The sequence below is a fragment of the Ictalurus furcatus genome, chromosome 17, assembly GCF_023375685.1.
Source record: "Ictalurus furcatus strain D&B chromosome 17, Billie_1.0, whole genome shotgun sequence".
Lineage (NCBI taxonomy): Eukaryota > Metazoa > Chordata > Actinopteri > Siluriformes > Ictaluridae > Ictalurus > Ictalurus furcatus.
This window is the reverse complement of record NC_071271.1, coordinates 6,676,598-6,697,542: the sequence shown is the minus strand read 5'-3', so window position 1 is coordinate 6,697,542 and position 20,945 is coordinate 6,676,598. Positions and strand designations below refer to the sequence as shown.

At 39.6% G+C, this 20,945-nt stretch overlaps 1 protein-coding gene across 1 annotated transcript in view; it reads left to right on the top strand.

The window, feature by feature from the left end:
* Positions 1-20,945, top strand: part of tyw1 (tRNA-yW synthesizing protein 1 homolog (S. cerevisiae)) — a 78,362-nt gene that overhangs the window by 23,956 nt on the left and 33,461 nt on the right. The window contains exons 9-11 of the mRNA XM_053646516.1: positions 9,076-9,128; positions 9,242-9,360; positions 15,576-15,685. Of these exons, the coding sequence (XP_053502491.1) occupies positions 9,076-9,128; positions 9,242-9,360; positions 15,576-15,685 (282 nt within the window). The remainder of the gene's footprint in view (positions 1-9,075; positions 9,129-9,241; positions 9,361-15,575; positions 15,686-20,945) is intronic.

Here is a 20,945-nt window from a genome sequence, read left to right as displayed (position 1 = left end):
ACACATGCTTTTGTTAGGCAAGTGTGGAAAATTACAGGACACAGAAATAAAACACTGGTCACAACTGTTGAAATGAAATATATTCTTGGTGAACATTTTTACATTTTGACTACATTTTCAAAGCTGAAACTGACCCTACAGTAGGTTGATCTAATCTGCAGTGATTACATGTGCTATTTCTTTCTTGATTTAGAAAAAGTTTCTTGTTATACATGAACACTAAATCGAACAGATTTCAGGTATTTGTTTTCTCCAGATGCCGGGGTTCTGATGATAATTGCACAGTCTATTTTTTTTTCTTCTTTCTACCAGCAAGCAAACTGCTTTAGTTTTCAACCTGCTGGCAATTTTCCTTACTTTGTGTGCTATTTCTAACACGGGATATTAATACAATGGGCTCAGCACTGCACCTTTGCACTATAGTATGGAGTAAAACACTCTCCTATCTTGTACAGTGGCTCAGCTCATGAACCATTGCTGCACCAATCATTAGCAACTGTCTCAACATAAGACTGTGTGTGTGCTGTATTTTCCCATTATAAACCATAACAATATTGATATGGGAGTCATGATTCAGTTTTACAGTCAGATATTTACTTTTGAAAGGGTACTTATTTATGTCATTTACAGATCGTCAGGCTAATTTAGATAATCACTTTAGCCGCTTTCCACCGAAATTACCCAGAACAATTAATCCCAGGAACTCTTTTCAAGGGGCCATTTGGTTCCTCCAGACCTTTGTTGCCTAAAGTACCGTGAAGATTAGGCTAATGAAGCCTCGAAGTATGCTACAATAAAACTAATTATTGACACAAAGTAAGCTGATTTTAATGATGTAATAATGTAAAATGTTTGCTCAGTTCATAAAAACCATTAAAAAACCCCCTTTGAACAGTAACAAAATAGTTTGCTGCAAGAACAATGGTGGTCTAGTTGGTTAGGATTTAGCACTCTCACTGCTGCGGCCCGGGTTCGATTCCCGGTGGTGGAATGAAATATTAAAAAAAATTTTATCTTTGGGTAAAAGTTTGTGTTTTAAAAACGGACAGTCTATTTTCTTAAATCTGATAACGACACTGCAACAGCAACAAGCATGGAGGAGATTCGAGCTGTGCTGCTGTTTGTGATGTATTGCTTTGTTAAAAAGGTAATTGAGAAAATGCTGGAAAAGAGACTAGCAGTGGTAGTCAAGCGAATTCAGAATGCTCTTGATGCTACACTTCAAGTAAGCAAACAGATTTTATCAGCAATTGCTGAGATGACTGAGACATACAGTAAATATTTTACCCGGAACTTAATTTAGACCCTGGTCCCTGCAGTGGAAACTCCCTAGAAAAGTCCCTAGTTCCTGCGGTGGAAAAGCGGCATTGGACACCACCTGGAATTTGGAGCAGTGCTATGCAACCTGGACATTCTCACTCAATGAGCATTTCACTCAAAATGGTGGAACGAAGCACATTGCACTATGCGTTATCTGAAATGTCCCACCATTTAGTTCCCCTAGCTGTTCCTAATTCCACCAACACTAACAGGTAAATATTTAGCTAAGCAACATGAACTGAAGCAACTTTTTTGTTTTTAATCCCACCACCACCTGGTGTTTTTCAGGTAGTCTGTGCATCTGTCTGAGATTCTCGTTAGCATGATATCTCAAGAAGGAGTGCTTGAATTTTTTATTATTTATATATAATTATTAGAGATGCACCGATACAAAATATCTGATTATTCAGAGTGATATCGGCCGATACCGATAGTTCTGCCTTTTATTCCTTCTTTTAAATGAATAATAATTAATTCCACAATTCTGAAAGAAATGTAAATAAAAACTTTATTCTCTCCATTTCAACAAGATGTTTCACAGTAACTGGTCTCATAAACAGAAAACACATTACTCTAATTAACATTAACACATGAACTAAATTCTGAAGATTAAAGTAAGATTATTAACTTATTGAATGTTATTAATTAACATTGACTGAATTCTAAAAAACCTCCTGTTAGTCTCACATTCACTCTCCACAAACAAAAGCATTTCTACTTCATCATTAACATCAAACTGGTAATATATAATACCAATTTTTTATATATTAACATTAACTGGATATGAAATATACTTCTGTACAAATATATTTTTCTGTGCAATATATACTTTTTTGTCACTCATCTTCATTTAAATCGGTGTACTGGTGCTTTAATTCAGCACGAGCAGCTCGGCAAAAAAATTAATTAGACTCGACACCGAAACTCCTGCTTCACAGAGATTACAGCGATTACAAACTGTAGTTTTGTCGTCATTCCACACAAGAGACATCTTTATACACAGCATGAAATCGATGTGTTTTCCCGCCCTCTTTTGATTGACAGGATATAATCGGCCCTGATCATCGGATGTTTTTAAATTATCGGCCGATGGCCCATAGCGTAAAAAATTGCCTTTATCGGCCAATACCCATTATTGGCCAATACCTCGCTGCATCTCTAATAGAAACAATTATTACAGCAAGTGCATTCATATGATTTGTTACATGATTGGTTACTGCTGGCACTACAGTCTAGAAATGTGCATCAGGACCGGGTTAGAGTCACGACAGGTTAAATGACTAATTAATTTGATTTAATTGACTAATTTATTTATATTCTGAGAAATAGAACCAACTAAGTTTGTCAGAAAATATCATAGGGAGGTGAAAGCAAAAATAACTGCAGTCGAGTTGTGCAAGTTTATAGTTAATTAATCAGCACCTTCTGATGGCTTGTTCTGGCAATTTCCTTGAGGTTTTTAGATAGTTGGAATAGTCAGGATGAAGAGACTGTGTTCTCAATTTGCATAACTGGTTTTTCAGAACTGCTTGTTCGGCATCTTTCCCTGTTTTGCTCTTTAATGTAGAAGGCAAACGATCCCCGCAGGCTTAATTAGAAGGGATGTAAAAGTTGTTGTATGAGAGGAGTTTTCACAGCACATAAAAGTACAGATACAGATGTGTTAATGCTAATTTGGTGCCAGACCTCAAGTAGTAGTGTGAAGTGAAATAAATAGAGTAAACCATTGTTTGTGGATCATTAATTGAAGAACTGATGTGTTTTGCAGGAAGAGTAGAAAGAAAGCTGCCCGACTGCACTCTATTGCAGGTGTCTATAGATCACCACTTTTTCAGGAATGAACCTCAATTCACATTTTTCACCTGTAAATATTTTTCATATCATGTAAATGTTGCTGTGCTGATCTTAAGGGATTGAGTTTTATTTTAATCACAGCTCCCTTTGAAAGTATTGGAACAGTAAGGCCAATTCTATTCGTGGTATGGCCTCTACCAGGACCTGCCCTGAGGAGGTTGTTGGTGATGTGACTTAACTGTTGTTTTGGGGTTTTTCTTCACAGTTCTCACAATGTTTCTGCCATCAACTGCTGTTGTTTTCCTTGGCCGACCTGTTCCGTGTCTGGTTGTTAGTACACCAGTGGTTTTTTTTTCTTTTTTCAGGACATTGCAAATTGTTGTATTGGCTATGCCCAATGCTTGCGCAATGGCTTTGATAGATTTTTCCTCTTTTCTCAGCTTCAAAATGGCTTGCTTTTCTTCCATAGACAGCTCTCTGGTCTTTGTGTAGGTTTATCCTTTTTAACAACAAATGCAGTCTTCACAGCTGAAACCTCGGGCTCAAATCCAGAGCTATTATACAGTCAATTTAACAGGACACACCTGGGCAGCATTAAACAACTGTCAGTCACATGTTCCAATATTTCTGTTCACTTGGAAGAAAAAAGTTGTTTCATCTAGATGTAAATATGAGGAAATGAAAGCTGAAATTCTGATCTATCATCTCGTATTTATCTTTTGATCTCAACCCCAAATGTCTTCGGTGCATCGTGAAAACAGTAGATGTGGACTTGCTGTTCCAATACTTTCGGAGGAGACTGTACATGATACTGTAAAATCACTGGTAATCTTTTAGTCATGTCTTGAGATGAGTTTTTGTTGTTTTACAGTACAGGGTGCTTCAGGTAAAATCAGTAGCTTTTCACACTTTTCCTGGTTGATCACGTTGTATTACAGTAAATCTCAGTTTTTGGTCTGCTCTTCTACCTTTTTTATTCTGTACTCCCCATTTGTTATTATTTTAAGCATTCATGTCATGTTACTGAAGCCTTTAATCTTTTCTGATGAAGAGAAACCTTATTTATAGCTCTCCAGGGGGAAAGACGTTTTAGCCAGATTAAGAAGTCCTAAACGAAATAATGGATTTTGTTGTACTTTTTGCTGATGCCTTGCAGTATGACGTGCAAGTAGAGCAGAGTGTTGTATCATATATTCTCATATTTTTGGGGTATTATGTTAACGCCATACCATTATCATGTGAACCATTAGTTTCCAAGAGATAATCCCCGTGTGGATGTCTGAGATTCTCATTAGCGTGCTATCTCAAGAGCGAGTGGTCGGATGTTTGTAGGATTTATATGTAATTATCGCTATAGATTAACGGCAGATGAACTGATTCGATTTTGGAATGAATCCAAAGAGGGTCAAGGTTACAACAAGGTCAAATGTGGAAAATGTCAATAGTTTCCTTCTTGTTTGCCATACAGGGATGTTACTTTCAGTAACTTTCAGGAACTCATGGCCCATTTTCTGGCTGTCTAAGATTTTTGCCATCTTTGTGTCATTCCATCTGTTACTCCATTGGTAGTAAATTCTTGTTAATGCAATATCTCAAGTGGTTAATTCTGTAACTGCTGATATCTTTGGATTTTCACACACAACAGTCTATAGAGTTTACGCAGAGTGGTGCGATAAAGAAAAAACATTCACTGAGTGGCAGTTCCTCCGACAGAAACACCACATTGATGAGAGAGGTCAATGGAGAATGGCCAGACTGGTTCGAGCTGACAGAAAGGCTTCAGTAACTCAGATACCCACAGTAGAAAAGCATCTCAGAATACACAACACATCAAACCTTAAGGTGGATGGGCTACAACAGCAGAACACCATGTCAGGTTCCACTTCTTTCAGCCAAGAACAGAAACATACTCACCAAAACTGGATAGTTGAAAACGTAGCCTGGTCTGATGAATCTCGATTTCTGCTGAGGCACACAGATGGTAGGGTCAGAATTTGGCGCCAACAGCATGAATCCACGGACCCAACCTGCCTTGTGTCAACAGTCCAGGCTGGTGGTGGTGGTGGTGTTGGTGAAATGGTGTGAGGAATCTTTTTTTGACACACGTTGGTCTTTTGAATACCAATCAAACATCACTTGAATGCCACAGCCTATTTGAGTATTGTTGCTGGCCATGTCCATCCCTTCATAGCCACAACTTACCCAGTGGGGGGAGCAGTGGCAGTGGTGGCTTAGCGGTTAAGGGTTACTGATTGGAAGGTCGGGGGCTCAAGCCCCAGCACTGCCATGCTGCCACTGTTGGGCCCTTGAGCAAGGCCCTTAATCCTCTCTGCTCCAGGGGCGCTGTATCATGGCTGAGCCTTCGCTCTGTCCCCAGCTTCCTGGCATGCTGGGGTATGCAAATAAAAGAATTTCACTGTGCTGTAATGTGTAGGTGACCAATAAAGTCTCATTATCTTCTAATGGCTACTTCCAGCCATTCCAACAAATTAGTATTTTCAGGTTGGAAGCTTATCAGTACCAACAATTGGTGAAGTGGAATTATTAGGGGTGAGAGGATGAACTGGTCAAGACTTCCAATGACTAATCAAAATACTATGTTGAAGTTTTGACTTTATCCTTTTTGCTTGGTTCCATGTGGAAACCTGACTTGTGTGATGGATTTTATGTTGTAATGAATACTCATTGGTGACCTTCGGGGTGTGGTCATAAACTCACTTTCAGTATGATAAAGCATCACTGAGATACAGGCTCATTGATATGTTACTGGCAAAGGGTTATGAATTTTAAAAATCCTTCAATTAATATTTGTGTGAGGCCCAGATTAAATTGGTTGGAGGAGAAGGGTAAAACCAGTTTACACCAGTAAAACTCAACTGTCCAACTGTATAGTGCACTTTAAATAAGTGTGGCAAACTTTATAAAACAAATGATCAGTTCTATAGGCACTCGTAAACTCGTAGCTGTGGCATATCTTGCATGTTTAGTGCTTGGCCAGTATATGCAATGTGTATGCAGTGGCCTGCAGAGATGAAGTGCAAGCTTGTGCAAGTGCATATATACACTATATGACCAAAAGTATGTGAACACCAGACCTTCATGCTGTGAAGGACCAACTACAACTCTTACCACAAAGTTGGAAGCACACACTTGTATAGGACATCTAAGATCTTCCTTCACTGGAACTTTTTGCCCAATTTTGTTCAAGCACGACAATGTTCCTGCATACAAAGCAAGCTCCATAAAGACATGGTTTGCCAAGGTTAGTGCATAAGAACATGAGTGGCCTGCACCGAGACCTAACCTCAACTGCACTTAATACCTTTAGGATGAAGTGGAACACTGACTGTGTGCCTGGCCTCCTCACCTTCATTGGCTGAATGGGCAAATCCTCGGCGCTATGCTCCAAAATCTAGTGTGGAGCTTGTAATAGCAGCAAACGGGAGACAAGGTCCATATTAATGCCTGTGACATTTGGAATGGGCTGTCCACAAACTTTTGGGCATATTGTGTATGTATACAGTTTTTTCAGTTCACCAATCTTGCAATTAATAATGAATTAACAACTCAGCATATGCCTTGACAAATATCATGTGATAAATACCCAGCTTTAGCAGTGTACAGTTTTGTGCTGTTTATTTTATGTAATGTATGTTCTGTTGCAGTGGAATTCCAAGTAATCTCTAGTAAAGCTTTTATATATGCCACTTCCTGAGTATTCAATATTTAGTACTTGAAAATTTAACATACTTGGTACAACACATTTACATAAAAGGCAAGGAGAGCGCTCTGAGTTTTACATTACCTGCAGTGGAATAAGCATCATGATGTGGGTTCATACTCAGTGCAGCACATTTACATAAATTAGTTGTGATCTCCATATCATTCATAGGTTTCTCTGTGATAATGTTTGTACAAGAAACCAGTGATTGATGGGATTATATTCACAAATAATCAGTAATCTATTCTGTTCAGTTTCCTGTACTTGCTAGGGGCTCATTAAATAGCCTCACTAGTATCACACACTGTATCATTTCCTACATCAGAGATGAGGTTTCGATTTACATCCCTGTACATAGTATTTGACATTGTACTGTATGTAGTGTCCCACAGTTCCATTAATTTTTTTTGGGCCAAAACCAGCTTAATAATTGGTTAGTATTTATTCAGATCACGACCACGGTTGTAGTTTACAGGAAATTACATTAACATAGTTTCCATTATGCAGCAACAGTGGATACATCAGTAATTCTGTAGCTAGCACAGCAGGTAAGTAAAAGCTGTAATGAGCTGCATACGGTGAGCTGGTTATATGCATTAGTACAGACTAAGACTAAAATACAAACCAATATATGATTATTATTCTCTCCTAATTCTCTAATGTGTTTGTGTCCTTGATTTAAAAACTCAGCAAGTTGTTGGATCATGTTTCAGCTATGAGCTGTGGTGTTTTCTCCTCACGTCACGTGTAAGGGTGCCTACAGGGCTCATCATACAAATGATGAGCATTTTTATCCCAAGGTTGATGCAGTGCTATGTCATGAGGACGCTTTTGAAAACGTCAATCATTCATGAAAATGTAGTCCGTACTGCATGTTTCTAAGTTTCAACCTCAAAAAGCTTCTGGCGTTGGTTGTCCTTTGGAGAAAACATGTAGGGCAAGAAAATGGGTGCACGAGACTCTGTTTTCTTTAAACCAAATAACTCTGGATATTGAGACATGCAAATAATCATCTGCTCTAACGAAAATGTCTTCATTGTATCTAATGAGTCGCATCTTTGCAACACCACATGAGGGCTCAGCTTATTGGTTGTGCTTTGAAAAGGTCAGCGTAAACTGGGTCAGATTTGAATTTGAGTGAACTTTGCATGCAGTGTTAAAGGTGTCAAATCTAAACCAGTGCCTGTTGGCAAAGCAGCACCACTCTCTCCATAGGGAAACAATGATTTTGGTGGCACAAAACGGTTTTGTTGTTGATATTATTTAGACTGGGTACCGTCTATCTGTCAACATGTTTAACTGCAAGCTTAACTGTATGTTGTGATGGCAGGAGAGGTACTGTATATGATAGCTTTGTGCTGGAATTTATTATTAAAAGAACATTGCTGCCCTTCTGCAGTTTGCTAAAGATCATGTGGACAAGTCAGAAGGCTATTGGAAAAATGTATTGTGGACGGAGGAGACAAAATATGAGTTTTTGGTTTAATTTAGAAAGGTTATATTTGGAGAAAGGAAAACACTGCATTCTGCATAAGAACCGTATCCCTGGTGGTATACATGCTGGTGGTAGTATCATGGTTTGGGTCTGTTTTGCTGCATCTGGACCAGGACGACTTGCCATGATTGATGGAACAATGAATTCTGAATTATACCAGTGAATTATAAAGGATAATGTCAGGACATCTGACTGTGAACTGAATCTCAAGAGAAAGTGGGTCATGCAGCAAGACAATGAGCCTAAACACACAAGTCGTTTAAAGAAGTATAAAGAAGAATAAAGTTCATGTTTTGGAATGGCCAAGTAAAAGTCCTGACCTTAATCCAATAGAAATGTTGTGGAAGGACCTGAAGCGAGCAGTTCATGTGAGGAAACCCACCAACATCCCAGAGCTGAAGCTGTTCTGTACTGAGGAACGGGATAAAATTCCTCCAAGCCGATGTGCAGGACTGATCAACAGTTACCAGAACCGTTTAGTTGCAGTTATTGCTGCACAAGGGGGTCACACCACATACTGAAAGCAGAGGTTCATATACTTTTGCCACTCACTGATGCGCAACATTGGATCATTTTCCTCAATAAATAAATGACCAAGAATAATATTTTTGTCTCATTTGTTTAATTCGGTTCTCTTGATCTACTTTGAGCAGTCTAGTTGGGAACTAATAGTTATATGAACTAACTGATTAAACTGGTGCATTTCTGTGTTCATGTGTGGGTTTTTCTTCTTTCTTTTCTACAGGATATAAACTAATAGGCAGTCACTCCGGGGTAAAGCTGTGTCGTTGGACCAAGGTATCCTTTATTTCTCTGTGATGTTGCTTTCACTTTGTGATTTGAAGTGTCCTAAATGATCAGTGCCTACATCAAGGAGTGTATGAAATATTTGGTTGTGGAATTTTATCCAGTCCATGCTGAGAGGGAGAGGAGGATGCTACAAACACACGTTTTACGGCATTGAATCTCACCGGTGTATGGAGACCACTCCCAGTCTGGCCTGTGCCAACAAGTGTGTGTTTTGCTGGAGGTAAGCCGACATTTTGCTCTTTCATGATAAGCGGTGCAAAGTTTCTAGTGAGTATTTGCGATGTACTTTTCAATTTTTTAGCCAGATCTTTTTTTTTTTTAATTTTATTCCAACACTTTAATTTCAAGATCCTCAGTTAGATAATTCACTGTCATTGTGATTGATAAGCCTTGAGAGATATAGATACTAAAATACTTGCAACTTCCTGCCTACAGGTGTGTTAAATAGCTGAGATAAATGAAAGCATAGCTGAAGATACAGTGACACAGATTTGTGCTGACACCAGTGCATAAAACACAAGGTAGTCTGCTATTTTCCCCACAAATGAAAAGGTGTCTGAGGAGGGCTGTCATGAATAATCTGCAGATCTCTTAGGAAGGCTGGATTGAGAATGACTTGCCTTCCACCATGCAGATTCTGAGTTCTGAGATGTTGACAAGGTGTAAACGTACAGACGTATTTCTGTAAACAAACACTGGGTATACACTGACGGTATCCGTGCTTTTCTTCTTCTTGAGGTCTGTTCAAGGACGTAGGAGTGTACCAATATGTAATATTATCCATGAAATGCTCCAGATCAACAAATGGTCACTTTATGGCTTGCTGACATTATCAGAGAGGACACTTTATAAGCTTCAAAGACATTTTTATTTTAATAGTTTGTGTGAAGGATACAGGCTATTGGAAAGCTGAGTTGATGCCAAGATTATGCTTGGTCAGGCCACAGTGATTAATACGCCACAGCACTAATCTTAGCTGAATAATAACTGAATAATAGTCTACTCGTCTCGGCTTGCTGTTTGTGTCCTACACTTTTTACGGGTAATACAAGAAAAAAACTATTAAAATCACTGATACATTAAAAAAAACAACAACATGCTTTTTGCTTCTGGGCTTTTTTTGTGTACCTGCTCTAAAAGCCTCATATGTATTCCACAAGCAAGAGACCATTATTCTTCAGATTCATTTTCCTGAGTATATGTATTTACAAAATTAACATTTTGGAGTTATATGTCATGGAGTGCTGTCATTTCATCTAATTGTTGGACTGTTTTAATATTTATTTCCTCCATTAAAAGGAATATTTGGACCGAATTTTATTTCTCACGTTTAATAAAATTGCTAACTCTTTATTTTAAGGTTCCCTTATCTGACATTTATACTACAACGCTGTCGTGTTCTCCGATCTGATTGCTCAGAAGGTGTTGATTAATTTTCTCTGACACCATGGCTCTTACAATAGTGCTGGCTGTAGTTCAAATCGCAGCTTTATGTTAGTGTGCTCATCGTAATACATTCTAGTTTCTATAGTAACGGCTAATTCGTAGGGACTTCTAATGGGAGAAAGTCTGTTTCAAACAATGATTTGACTTGTTTCACAGATGTTCCAGAGAAATGTTCCTAATTATAATAATAATGGATAATAACAGATAACATTTACACACTTTAAGGTGTGCTGTTATAGGAAAACATCAGCTTTGTGTTGGTCATCATGCCACGCCATCATTGCTCATTATCCTGTAACAGCATGTCTTGTTTTCTTTTATTCTTTACTTATTTAACACATTAGAGAACATGAATTTAACATTACTACACCATAAAATAATATTAATGAAAAATAATAATATTCAAAATAATTATAATAATAATAATTATTATTGTGTTGTAAACACCAAGAAATAAAATCAAAATACATGTAAAAAATAAATAAATAAATAAATAAATAATATATGGCAAATAAAATGATTCAGGTCATTAATGCGAATTTAACAAAGTAAGTTAACACATGGATGAATTCACATTTTTAATCTTAAATAAATTAACTTGAATAAACACTGACTTGTGTGTATTCAGTTCGTGACTTCAAATAGGTCCACTTAAATTAGCAATAATTAAATTATTGTGCACTAATGAAGTAACTAACACTATTATTAATGTTTTTTAATATTTTTTAAAAAAATGGGCAAATATGGTAAATAAGCAATATATAATATGAGTCTTTATTGGTCACGTATACATTACAGCACAGTGAAATTCTTTTTTCTTCACATACCCCAGCATGTTAGGGAGTAGGGGTCAGAGCACAGGGTCAGCCATGATACGGCGCTGCTGGAGCAGAGAGGGTTAAGGGCCTTGTTCAAGGGCCCAACAGTGGCAACTTGGCAGTGCCGGGGCTTGAACCCCCTACCTTCTGATTAGTAACCCAGAGCCTTAACCGCCAATCCACCACTTGCACAGCATTAGCTAGTAGGTAATTAGTAAAAAGAAGCCCAACAATGATAAAACCTTAATGAACGTTTGTAGTTGTTAACTGGCAAAATTTTGAACTGAGACTAAAAGGCAGGATGCAATATTTACACTTTGTGACCAGAGTTCAGTAAATCATCAACATTTAGGAACATGCAATACTTGAACAAATAAACTAGATCATATGTAGAATGTGATAAAAAACAACAACGGGTTAGGCCTGTGCCTCAGCTATAGTTTATTAAGTCTCTTAGAAAACCCTTTTGGAAGACTGACTGCCTGGTCTGGCATTTTTTCTTTTTGTTTGGATGTGCTACCTGTCAATCATTTTATAGAAACTATATGAACCACCTAGGATCCTGGGGGTGGAAATTCACGAACACGGGTGAGAATCATTCAAATGTCAAACCCACCTAACTGTTAGACAGAAATAAAAGACTCATCTTACCTAATGCACCTTTAAACAAACATCAATTGATACACGTGTTAACTTCCATCCATCCATCCATCCAATTTCCATACTACTTATCCAACACAGGGTCGTGGGGGAGCTGGAGCTTATCCCAGAGAACTCCAGGCACAATTCGGGGGACACCCTGGACAGGGTACTAACCTGTCTCAGGGCACAATCGCACACATTCACACACTACAGACAATTTGGAAATGCCAATCAGCCTACGTTGCATGGCTTTGGAATGGGGGGGAGGAAACCAGAGTACCTGGAGGAAACCCCTGAAGCATGGAGAGAACATGCAAACTCCATGCACACATGGCGGAGGCAGGATTCGACCCCGGAAGTGCAAGGCAAACTTCCTTCCATGTGCTAACATGCTTTTTTAATGTTACCTAATGCAGTGAATACTATTAGTTAAAGAAACCTTAATATAAAGCATTCAATTATGTAAAGCACCGATTAATTTATACATAGCCCTCTGCTGTGAAGAACCTTCCTCTAGTGATTTCACTTCTTCAAGTGATTGTTTTAAGAACTGGATGAATATGAGGATGACTGCATTCACCTTCTTTTCTTCTTATGAGTTTTCTCAGAGGACTGAAAGGTCAAGGCATGCTCGCTGCCATAAATGCCCTTTCTGCTGTGAACAGAGCTAAAATGCTTGTCAGATTCTAATTTGTAAGGTGTTGTAAAGTGCGGATGAGTCTGAGAGGAGCTTAGCTCATTGATTAAATCAAATCTATATTCTGTAGAAAAATATATTTAATCTGGTTAATCAGAATCAGCTTTATTGAATTTGTCTTGGTGACAGGAGCTTCCAGTGCACAACAATACAAAACAGCAACAAGACAGAGATAATAAAAAAATAAAATAAAATAAAAATGTAATAGAAAATAAATTATATATAGAATACACAATAAGAGAATAATAAGACAATAATATACACACACACACCTATGTATGCACACATACACATATGTAGTGCAAATCTAATACAAGTATGTTATATACAGTTCAAGGGAATGTAATATAATGGCAGAAGAGGTTGGATAAATATAAAAAGACTAAACTATGTATTGCACATAATTATTGCTCAGTGGGCCAGTTTTAACTGTTCATGAGCTGGATAGCCTGGGGGTGGGGGGTTAGGGTGGAAACTGGGGGGGAACTGTTCCTGTGCCTGACGGTTCTGGTGTGCAGAGCTCTGAAGCGTTGACCAGTTCAAAAAGGTAGTGGGCAGGGTGACTGGGGTCCAGAGTGATTTTTTTCGAGACTTTTTCCTCATTCTGGAAGTGTATAGTTCTTGAAGGGAAGGCAGGGAGCAACCAATAATCCTCTCAGCAGTCCGAACTGTCCTTTGTAGTCTTCTGATATCTGATTTCGTAGCTGAACCAAACCAGACAGTTATTGAAGTGCAGAGGACAGACTCAATGACTGCTGAGTAGAACTGTATCAGCAGTGCTTGTGGCAGGTTGAACTTCCTCAACTGGTGAAGGAAGTACAACCTCTGCTGGGCCTTTTTTTTCAATGGAGTCAATGTGGGTCTCCCACTTCAGGTCCTGTGAGATGGTAGTGCCCAGGAACCTGAATGACTCCACTGTTGCCACAGTGCTTTTTAGACTGGTGAGGGGGGGTCAGTGTTGGGGTGTTCCTCCTAGTCCACAGTCATCTCCACCGTTTTGAGTGTCGTCAGCTCAAGGTTGGTCTGACTGCACTAGACAGCCAGACAACCTCCCTTTTGCATGCAGACTCATCGTCATCTCGGATGAGTCCGATGACAGTGGTGTCGTCTGCAAACTTCAGGAGCTTGACAGAGGGGTCTTTGATGATGCAGTCATTGGTGTAGAGGGAGAAGAGTAGTGAGGAGAGCACACATCCCTGGGGAACACCCGTGCTGATTGTACAGGTGCTGGAAGTGAATTTCCCCTGTCTTACAAGCTGCTGCCTGTCTGTCAGAGAGCTGATAATCCACTGACAGATAGACGTGGGAACAGAGAGCTGGTGTAGTTTAGTCTGGACTATAGCTGGGATGATTGTCTTGAACGCCGAACTGAAGTCCACAAAAAGGATCCTTGCATGTGTCCCTGGTCTGTCCAGATGTTGCAGGATATAATGCAATCCTATGTTGACTGCATCCTCCATAGACCTGTTTGCTTGGTAAGCAAATTGAGGGGGATCTAGAAAGGGTCCAGTGATGTTTTTCTTGTGGGCCAACACCAGTCTCTCAAATGATTTCATGACCACAGACATCAGGGCGACAGGTCTGTAGTCATTAAGTCCTGTGATTTTTGGTTTGGTTGGGACAGGAATTATGATTGAGCATTTGAAGCAGCATAGAACTTCACACTTCTCCAGTGGTCTATTGAAGATCTGTGTGAAGATGGGGTCCAGCTGGTTAGCACAGGATCTGAGACACGTGGGTGAAATCCCATCTGGGCCTGAAGAGTTCCTAGTCTTCTGTTTCGGAAAGACATGGTACACCTCTTCTTCACAGAGCTTAAGTGCAGGTTGAGTATCAGGAGGGTGGAGTAGGGGGGTTGCAGGAGGTGTTGGTGTGTGTGAATGAAGGTCAGAGCAGGTGTGGGGTGCGAGATTGGACTTTTCAAATCTAAAATAGAACACATTCAGGTTGTCAGCCAGTTTTTGGTCCACCACAGGGTTCGGGGTAGGAGTCCTGTAATTCATAAATTGTTTCAAGCCACTCCACACTCATGCAGGGTCATTAGCTAAAAACTTGTTTTTCAGCTTCTCGGAGTATCTTCTTTTAGCCACTCTGATTTCCTTATTTAGTGTGTTCCTGGCCTGATTGTACAAGACTTTATCCCCACCCTTGTAAGCATCCTCTTACATCCTCTTAAAGATTTTTATATTTGCATACAGGTGTTTATACTGATGCTTGTAGTATCTTCCATTGTTGGAAAATTGTTTTTAAGGAGGAACTGGACATATGTTTGTGGTTCTTGGGTGAGTTGCTTTGATTTTCAATATTAAGGGCATGGTACAATATCAAAGGCAAAGGGCTTGATATTGGTCTGCTTTCAGCTTACTCCTAATTATGCCATTGGCCAATCAGAAACTTCAAAAAGTCATTACATCAGTTTCTGGAATCTGATATAGTAAATAAAAGCAACTATTATTTTGGAATGATCACTTACGGAAATTAAGTAAATAACATGTAGGGTAACATGAAATGTGTGGAGTTAGAAAAATTTAGTTTGAATATCTATAACCTAGGATTATGTAAACATTTGACCTTAACTGTACTAGCAGCATAACAGTCTCTGAGTGTTATAAGTGAAGTCTATTGTGTATGACATGCAAAAACATTCCAGCACCTAGCCAGTCCTAAGATGTGACCCTCCAGTTCTCTGAACACCGCTATCCTTGCTACCCCAAAATTGGACTTTCTTTTTGGCCTAGGCATCTATCTCCCTTACGACTAGACTATTTCCCTTCCTTCCACATTACACCTTGCTCACAGCCATTGTTCACTTGTATTTTTGTCTCACCACAGACACCACACGAACCCCGTAGGCACTGAGTGGCGTTGGAAGATGGACCCCGCTGAGAAGATCCTCCAGGAAGCACTGGAGAACCACCGTAACATGATCCGCCAGTTCCGAGGTACTCAGTTTTTCTGTGCTCTTGCTTTTCAATAGATATGCATGAAAAGAATGCTGATTATTTGTATCCTGTCCAAAAGATTATGTTCGACTGGAACGGCAAAAAGAAGGGAAGCAGGAGACATGACTGATGGTGGTGATATAACACTGTTGCCATGTTTCAGAAAGACCATGACTGTACTGTAGCATTGTTATTGGATTGGGTGTAACTTGTTTATTTCTACCATATAATTTGAAATCATGTCCTTCAGAAGGCTGTTGTACCCAGACTTTTTTCAAGTGCAGAGGACAGCAGAATAGCTGTAATTTGGCTGCCTTCCTATAACATTTGCAAAGCAATGAGCCGGTGATGAAACTATACGTGGTGTTTTTACGCTGCCAGGGTGGTGTATTATAACTAATGGACAGTGTTAAAAAAGATGTCCATACATTTGTAGAATCAGTGTCTGTTTGGACAAATTGAAGCATCAATGTTCACAAAATGTAGTTTATTTCATGCATTTAATACCCTGATGAGCATTGGAGCTCCGTTACAGAGAACTAGAGTTCTGGTTGACCCCGGATGGGGACATTGCTACTTTTATACCAAATGTCTGTCATGGTGACTCTTATGGTGAACTTACTACCTTAATGTTCCTTCCTGTTGATGACAAGGTTCTTTTTGCATTTTTGGCGTTGTTATACCACTCAAAGCAAGTAGGATTTTTGATGCTTTGCTCTGCCTTGTCTAGGGCTGTGATGGTGGCCATGACAAAAGCACCACCACGGTGGTAGTTTGCTACCACGGTGGTGGAGTTCCACCAGTGGTAGTGTCACATCACACGGCATGTTAATGTTTCTGCTTGAGTGGGCACTATGACAAGGACAAAGTACAACGTTTTTGTATACAAATCTAATAATAGCAGTTGCTATATTCATTTGTATTTATAGCCTACCATATAACGGGAGATTTTATGTTAATACACAAATTTTTTAATCATAATCAAACACCTTATATGGTATTGTCTGTTAGTTTGGCGCGGGTTTGTTTGAGCACGGCGAAATCCAGTCAGGCGAATTCTGCAATTTCACTTCGGGTTCTGCCGCTGTGATGGAGCTTGCTGGGAAACCAAGTGTTACATTGGCAATTCGTGAACATTTTGGATTCGTGCCTAATGAGAGAGAAACATGCGACCGTGTCCAATTCTCCACTTCCTCATTCCACTGCTTCCCCTTCTCCACGGGTCAATCACAATATCGTTTCCCATAGCGCCCTCAGGCTGTTTCTCATTGCAATAACACGACACAACAAGGCTGTATTGAGTTGTTTCACTGATGGAAGTGCTAAAACAAAACAAAGCCTCATTGAGTTTTTTATATATTTAGGTTATTATTTAATTGAAGCCTATAAAATGATAGCCTTGTCTAGCCTTAGCCTTAAAATTATAGCCTTAACCTAGCCCAGCCCTAGCCTTATCTGACATTCATTGTCTGGAATTTTCATCATAAGCTGACATGCACAGAAAATCTGAATTTGTTCTGACTGAACGCATGTGCGTCTCTGATTACATAAGCGTAGAGTGGCATTAAATTTGAACGTTCTGGGCTGGGCCAGGTTTGCTAAAGCAGGATTTAGTCTGATGAGTGGCTCTGGTTCGGAGCCTGATGATAATCACCCTTCATTCAAGATAACTATAGGCTTCAATCATTTAATGATAAGCTCAGTTACATGGCATTGTTGGTAGACAATGTCAAAGCAATTTGTCCTTTTTTTGCCAAGATGACACATGAAGAGAGATGGCGAGAGAGAGAGAGAGAGAGAGAAATTGCAGATGTCTGAGGCAGTCTGTTTACACCCTACACACTCTATATTACTAGCCCTGCTTCATATAAAATCCTTATTCTGGTTTTCTTTGTCTATAAGAACACTGGGTCTCATTTATCTTTTAGTAAGTTTATGTCTAAATGTTTGTTCCAGCCAAACCGAACTAAAAATATGTCAGATTTACAAACGTTTCAGAAATCAATTTTTTTCCTGCTCGTGTGCGTATGTTGATGAAAGTCTAATTTGCATTTGTTGACACCCAAAAAAAAAGCCTCCATAACAGGCAAAGCTCACAGAGCTGAATTGACAAAATGGCAAAAAAAAGACTTTCTGAGAGGAAGAAGTGAAAGTTATTGCCAAGTTCTTGTCCGATACCAGAATTTGGACCCTGCCCTGGCTGATTTCCTCTCGTCCGAGCTCGGGAAGAAGTCACACAAATGCAGAGTTCAGTTCAAAGCTTCTCAGTTGAATGCTCACAAAGGCATGCCATACAGTGAGGGGAAAAAAGTATTTGATCCCCTGCTGATTTTGTACGTTTGCCCAGTGACAAAGAAATGATCATTCTATAATTTTAATGGTAGATTTATTTGAACAGTGAGAGACAGAATAACAACAAGAAAATCCAGAAAAATGCATGTCAAAAATGTTTTAAATTGATTTGCATTTTAATGAGGGAAATATGTATTTGACCCCTCTGCAAAACATGACTTAGTACTTGGTGGCAAAACCCTTGTTGGCAATCACAGAGGTCAGACGTTTCTTGTAGTTGGCCACCAGGTTTGCACACATATCAGGAGGGATTTTGTCCCACTCCTCTTTGCAGATCTTCTCCAAGTCTTTAAGGTTTCGAGGCTGACGTTTGGCAACTCGAACCTTCAGCTCCCTCCACAGATTTTCTATGGGATTAAGGTCTGGAGACTGGCTAGGCCACTCCAGGACCTTAATGTGCTTCTTCTTGAGCCACTCCTTTGTTGCCTTGGCCGTGTGTTTTGGGTCATTGTCATGCTGGAATACCCATCCACGACCCATTTTCAATGCCCTGGCTGAGGGAAGGAGGTTCTCACCCAAGATTTGACGGTACATGGCCCCGTCCATCGTCCCTTTGATGCGGTGAAGTTGTCCTGTCCCCTTAGCAGAAAAACACCCCCAAAGCATAATGTTTCCACCTCCATGTTTGACGGTGGGGATGGTGTTCTTGGGGTCATAGGCAGCATTCCTCCTCCTCCAAACACGGCGAGTTGAGTTGATGCCAAAGAGCTCCATTTTGGTCTCATCTGACCACAACACTTTCACCCAGTTGTCCTCTGAATCATTCAGATGTTCATTGGCAAACTTCAGGCGGGCGTGTATATGTGCTTTCTTGAGCAGGGGGACCTTGCGGGCGCTGCAGGATTTCAGTCCATCACGGCGTAGTGTGTTACCAATTGTTTTCTTGGTGACTATGGTCCCAGCTGCCTTGAGATCATTGACAAGATCCTCCTGTGTAGTTTTGGGCTGATTCCTCACTGTTCTCATGATCATTGCAACTCCACGAGGTGAGATCTTGCATGGAGCCCCAGGCCGAGGGAGATTGACAGTTCTTTTGTGTTTCTTCCATTTGCGTATAATTGCACCAACTGTTGTCACCTTCTCACCAAGCTGCTTGGAAATGGTCTTGTAGCCCATTCCAGACTTGTGTAGGTGTACAATCTTGTCCCTGACATCCTTGGAGAGCTCTTTGGTCTTGGCCTTGGTGGAGAGTTTGGAATCTAATTGATTGATTGCTTCTGTGGACAGGTGTCTTTTATACAAGTAACAAGCTGAGATTAGGAGCACTCCCTTTAAGAGTGTGCTCCTAATCTCAGCTCGTTACCTGTATAAAAGACACCTGGGAGCCAGAAATCTTTCTGATTGAGAGGGGGTCAAATACTTATTTCCCTCATTAAAATGCAAATCAATTTGTAACACTTTTGACATGCGTTTTTCTGGATTTTCTTGTTGTTATTCTGTCTCTCACTGTTCAAATAAATCTACCATTAAAATTATAGACTGATCATTTCTTTGTCAGTGGGCAAACGTACAAAATCAGCAGGGGAACAAATACTTTTTTCCCTCACTGTATATATACACAAAAGATAAGAGGATAGGAGCCGAAGAGACGGCTCTCTATCGAAGGTCATACTTCCTGTTCTTGTACCAAGACATCGTGGCATAGACTTGAGACCTTCAGAATCGAGACACAGAGATCATGCCATAAAACTTCCCGGTTATTCTGTCTCACATCTGTGCCAGTAAAAACATGCATTATTTAACAGTGTAACAGCCCCTTGAAAAGGTCAAAACCTGCAGCCGAATTACAGAGAAGGTGAATTAGATGTGAATGAAATGAGGTGAGATGAGAATTACATGAAATCTGAGGAAAAAATATCTACTATAAAGAGCTGCACAACATTAAAAGAAGATGCCATGGCAAACGGAACCGACTTACACACCACTTAAGCAATTGCAAAGCGTTCTCCATTTACAGGGCCCTCCACTAATATTGGCACCCTTGGTAAAGAAGGCTGTGAAAATTGTCTTTATTGTTGAAACTTTTGATCTGTTGTTCAAAAAATTAACAAAAATACTCTGCTGTCATGGATATCAAACAATTGCAAACACAACACAGGTTTATAAAAAAAAAAATCTTTGTTAAATGTAGGTGTGCAACAATTATTGGCACAACTATGAATTCATATAAGAAAAATATATTTTAAGTATATTCCCATTGATATTTTACTTTTTTTTTAGTACAGCATGGGTGGCTAGGAACAGGACCATGTTGAACCATGACTTCCTGTTTCACAGGGGTATAAATATGAGGTAACACATAGGCCAAATTCCCTTAGTCATTCATAACAATGGGTAAGACCAAGGAATATAGCTGTGATGTGTGGCAAAAGGTTGTTGAGCTTCACAAAATGGGAAGTGGCTATAAGAAAGTAGCACAAGCACTTAAAATGTCCATTTCCACCATCAGGGTAATAATGAAGTCGTTCCAGTCAACTGGAAATGTTATGAATCAATCTGGAATTGGGCGTGTGTCTATATTGTCTCAACACACTGTGAAGAGGATGGTTCGAGTGGCCAAAAAAATCTCCAAGGATCACAGCTGGAGAATTGCAGAAGTTAATTGCGTCTTGGGGTCAGAAAGGCTCCAAAAAGAAGATGCAAACGGAACCGACTTACACACCACCTAAGCAATTGCAAAGCGTTATACTCCTTGCATATTAAATGATTTGAAGCTGATCAGTCAAGGTTTTGTCTTCTAGTGCGTAAATCTACACAAACTCGGGCGCATAAGCGAGATACGAAAGCTTTTCTGAACTTATGGGATTTTCATGAATACCTAATTTCTTGGGTAAATGATTTGACGAATAAGCCCATTTGTATTCCGTTTGATTAAGTAAGGCCCATTAACCAGTAACACTACTTTTGA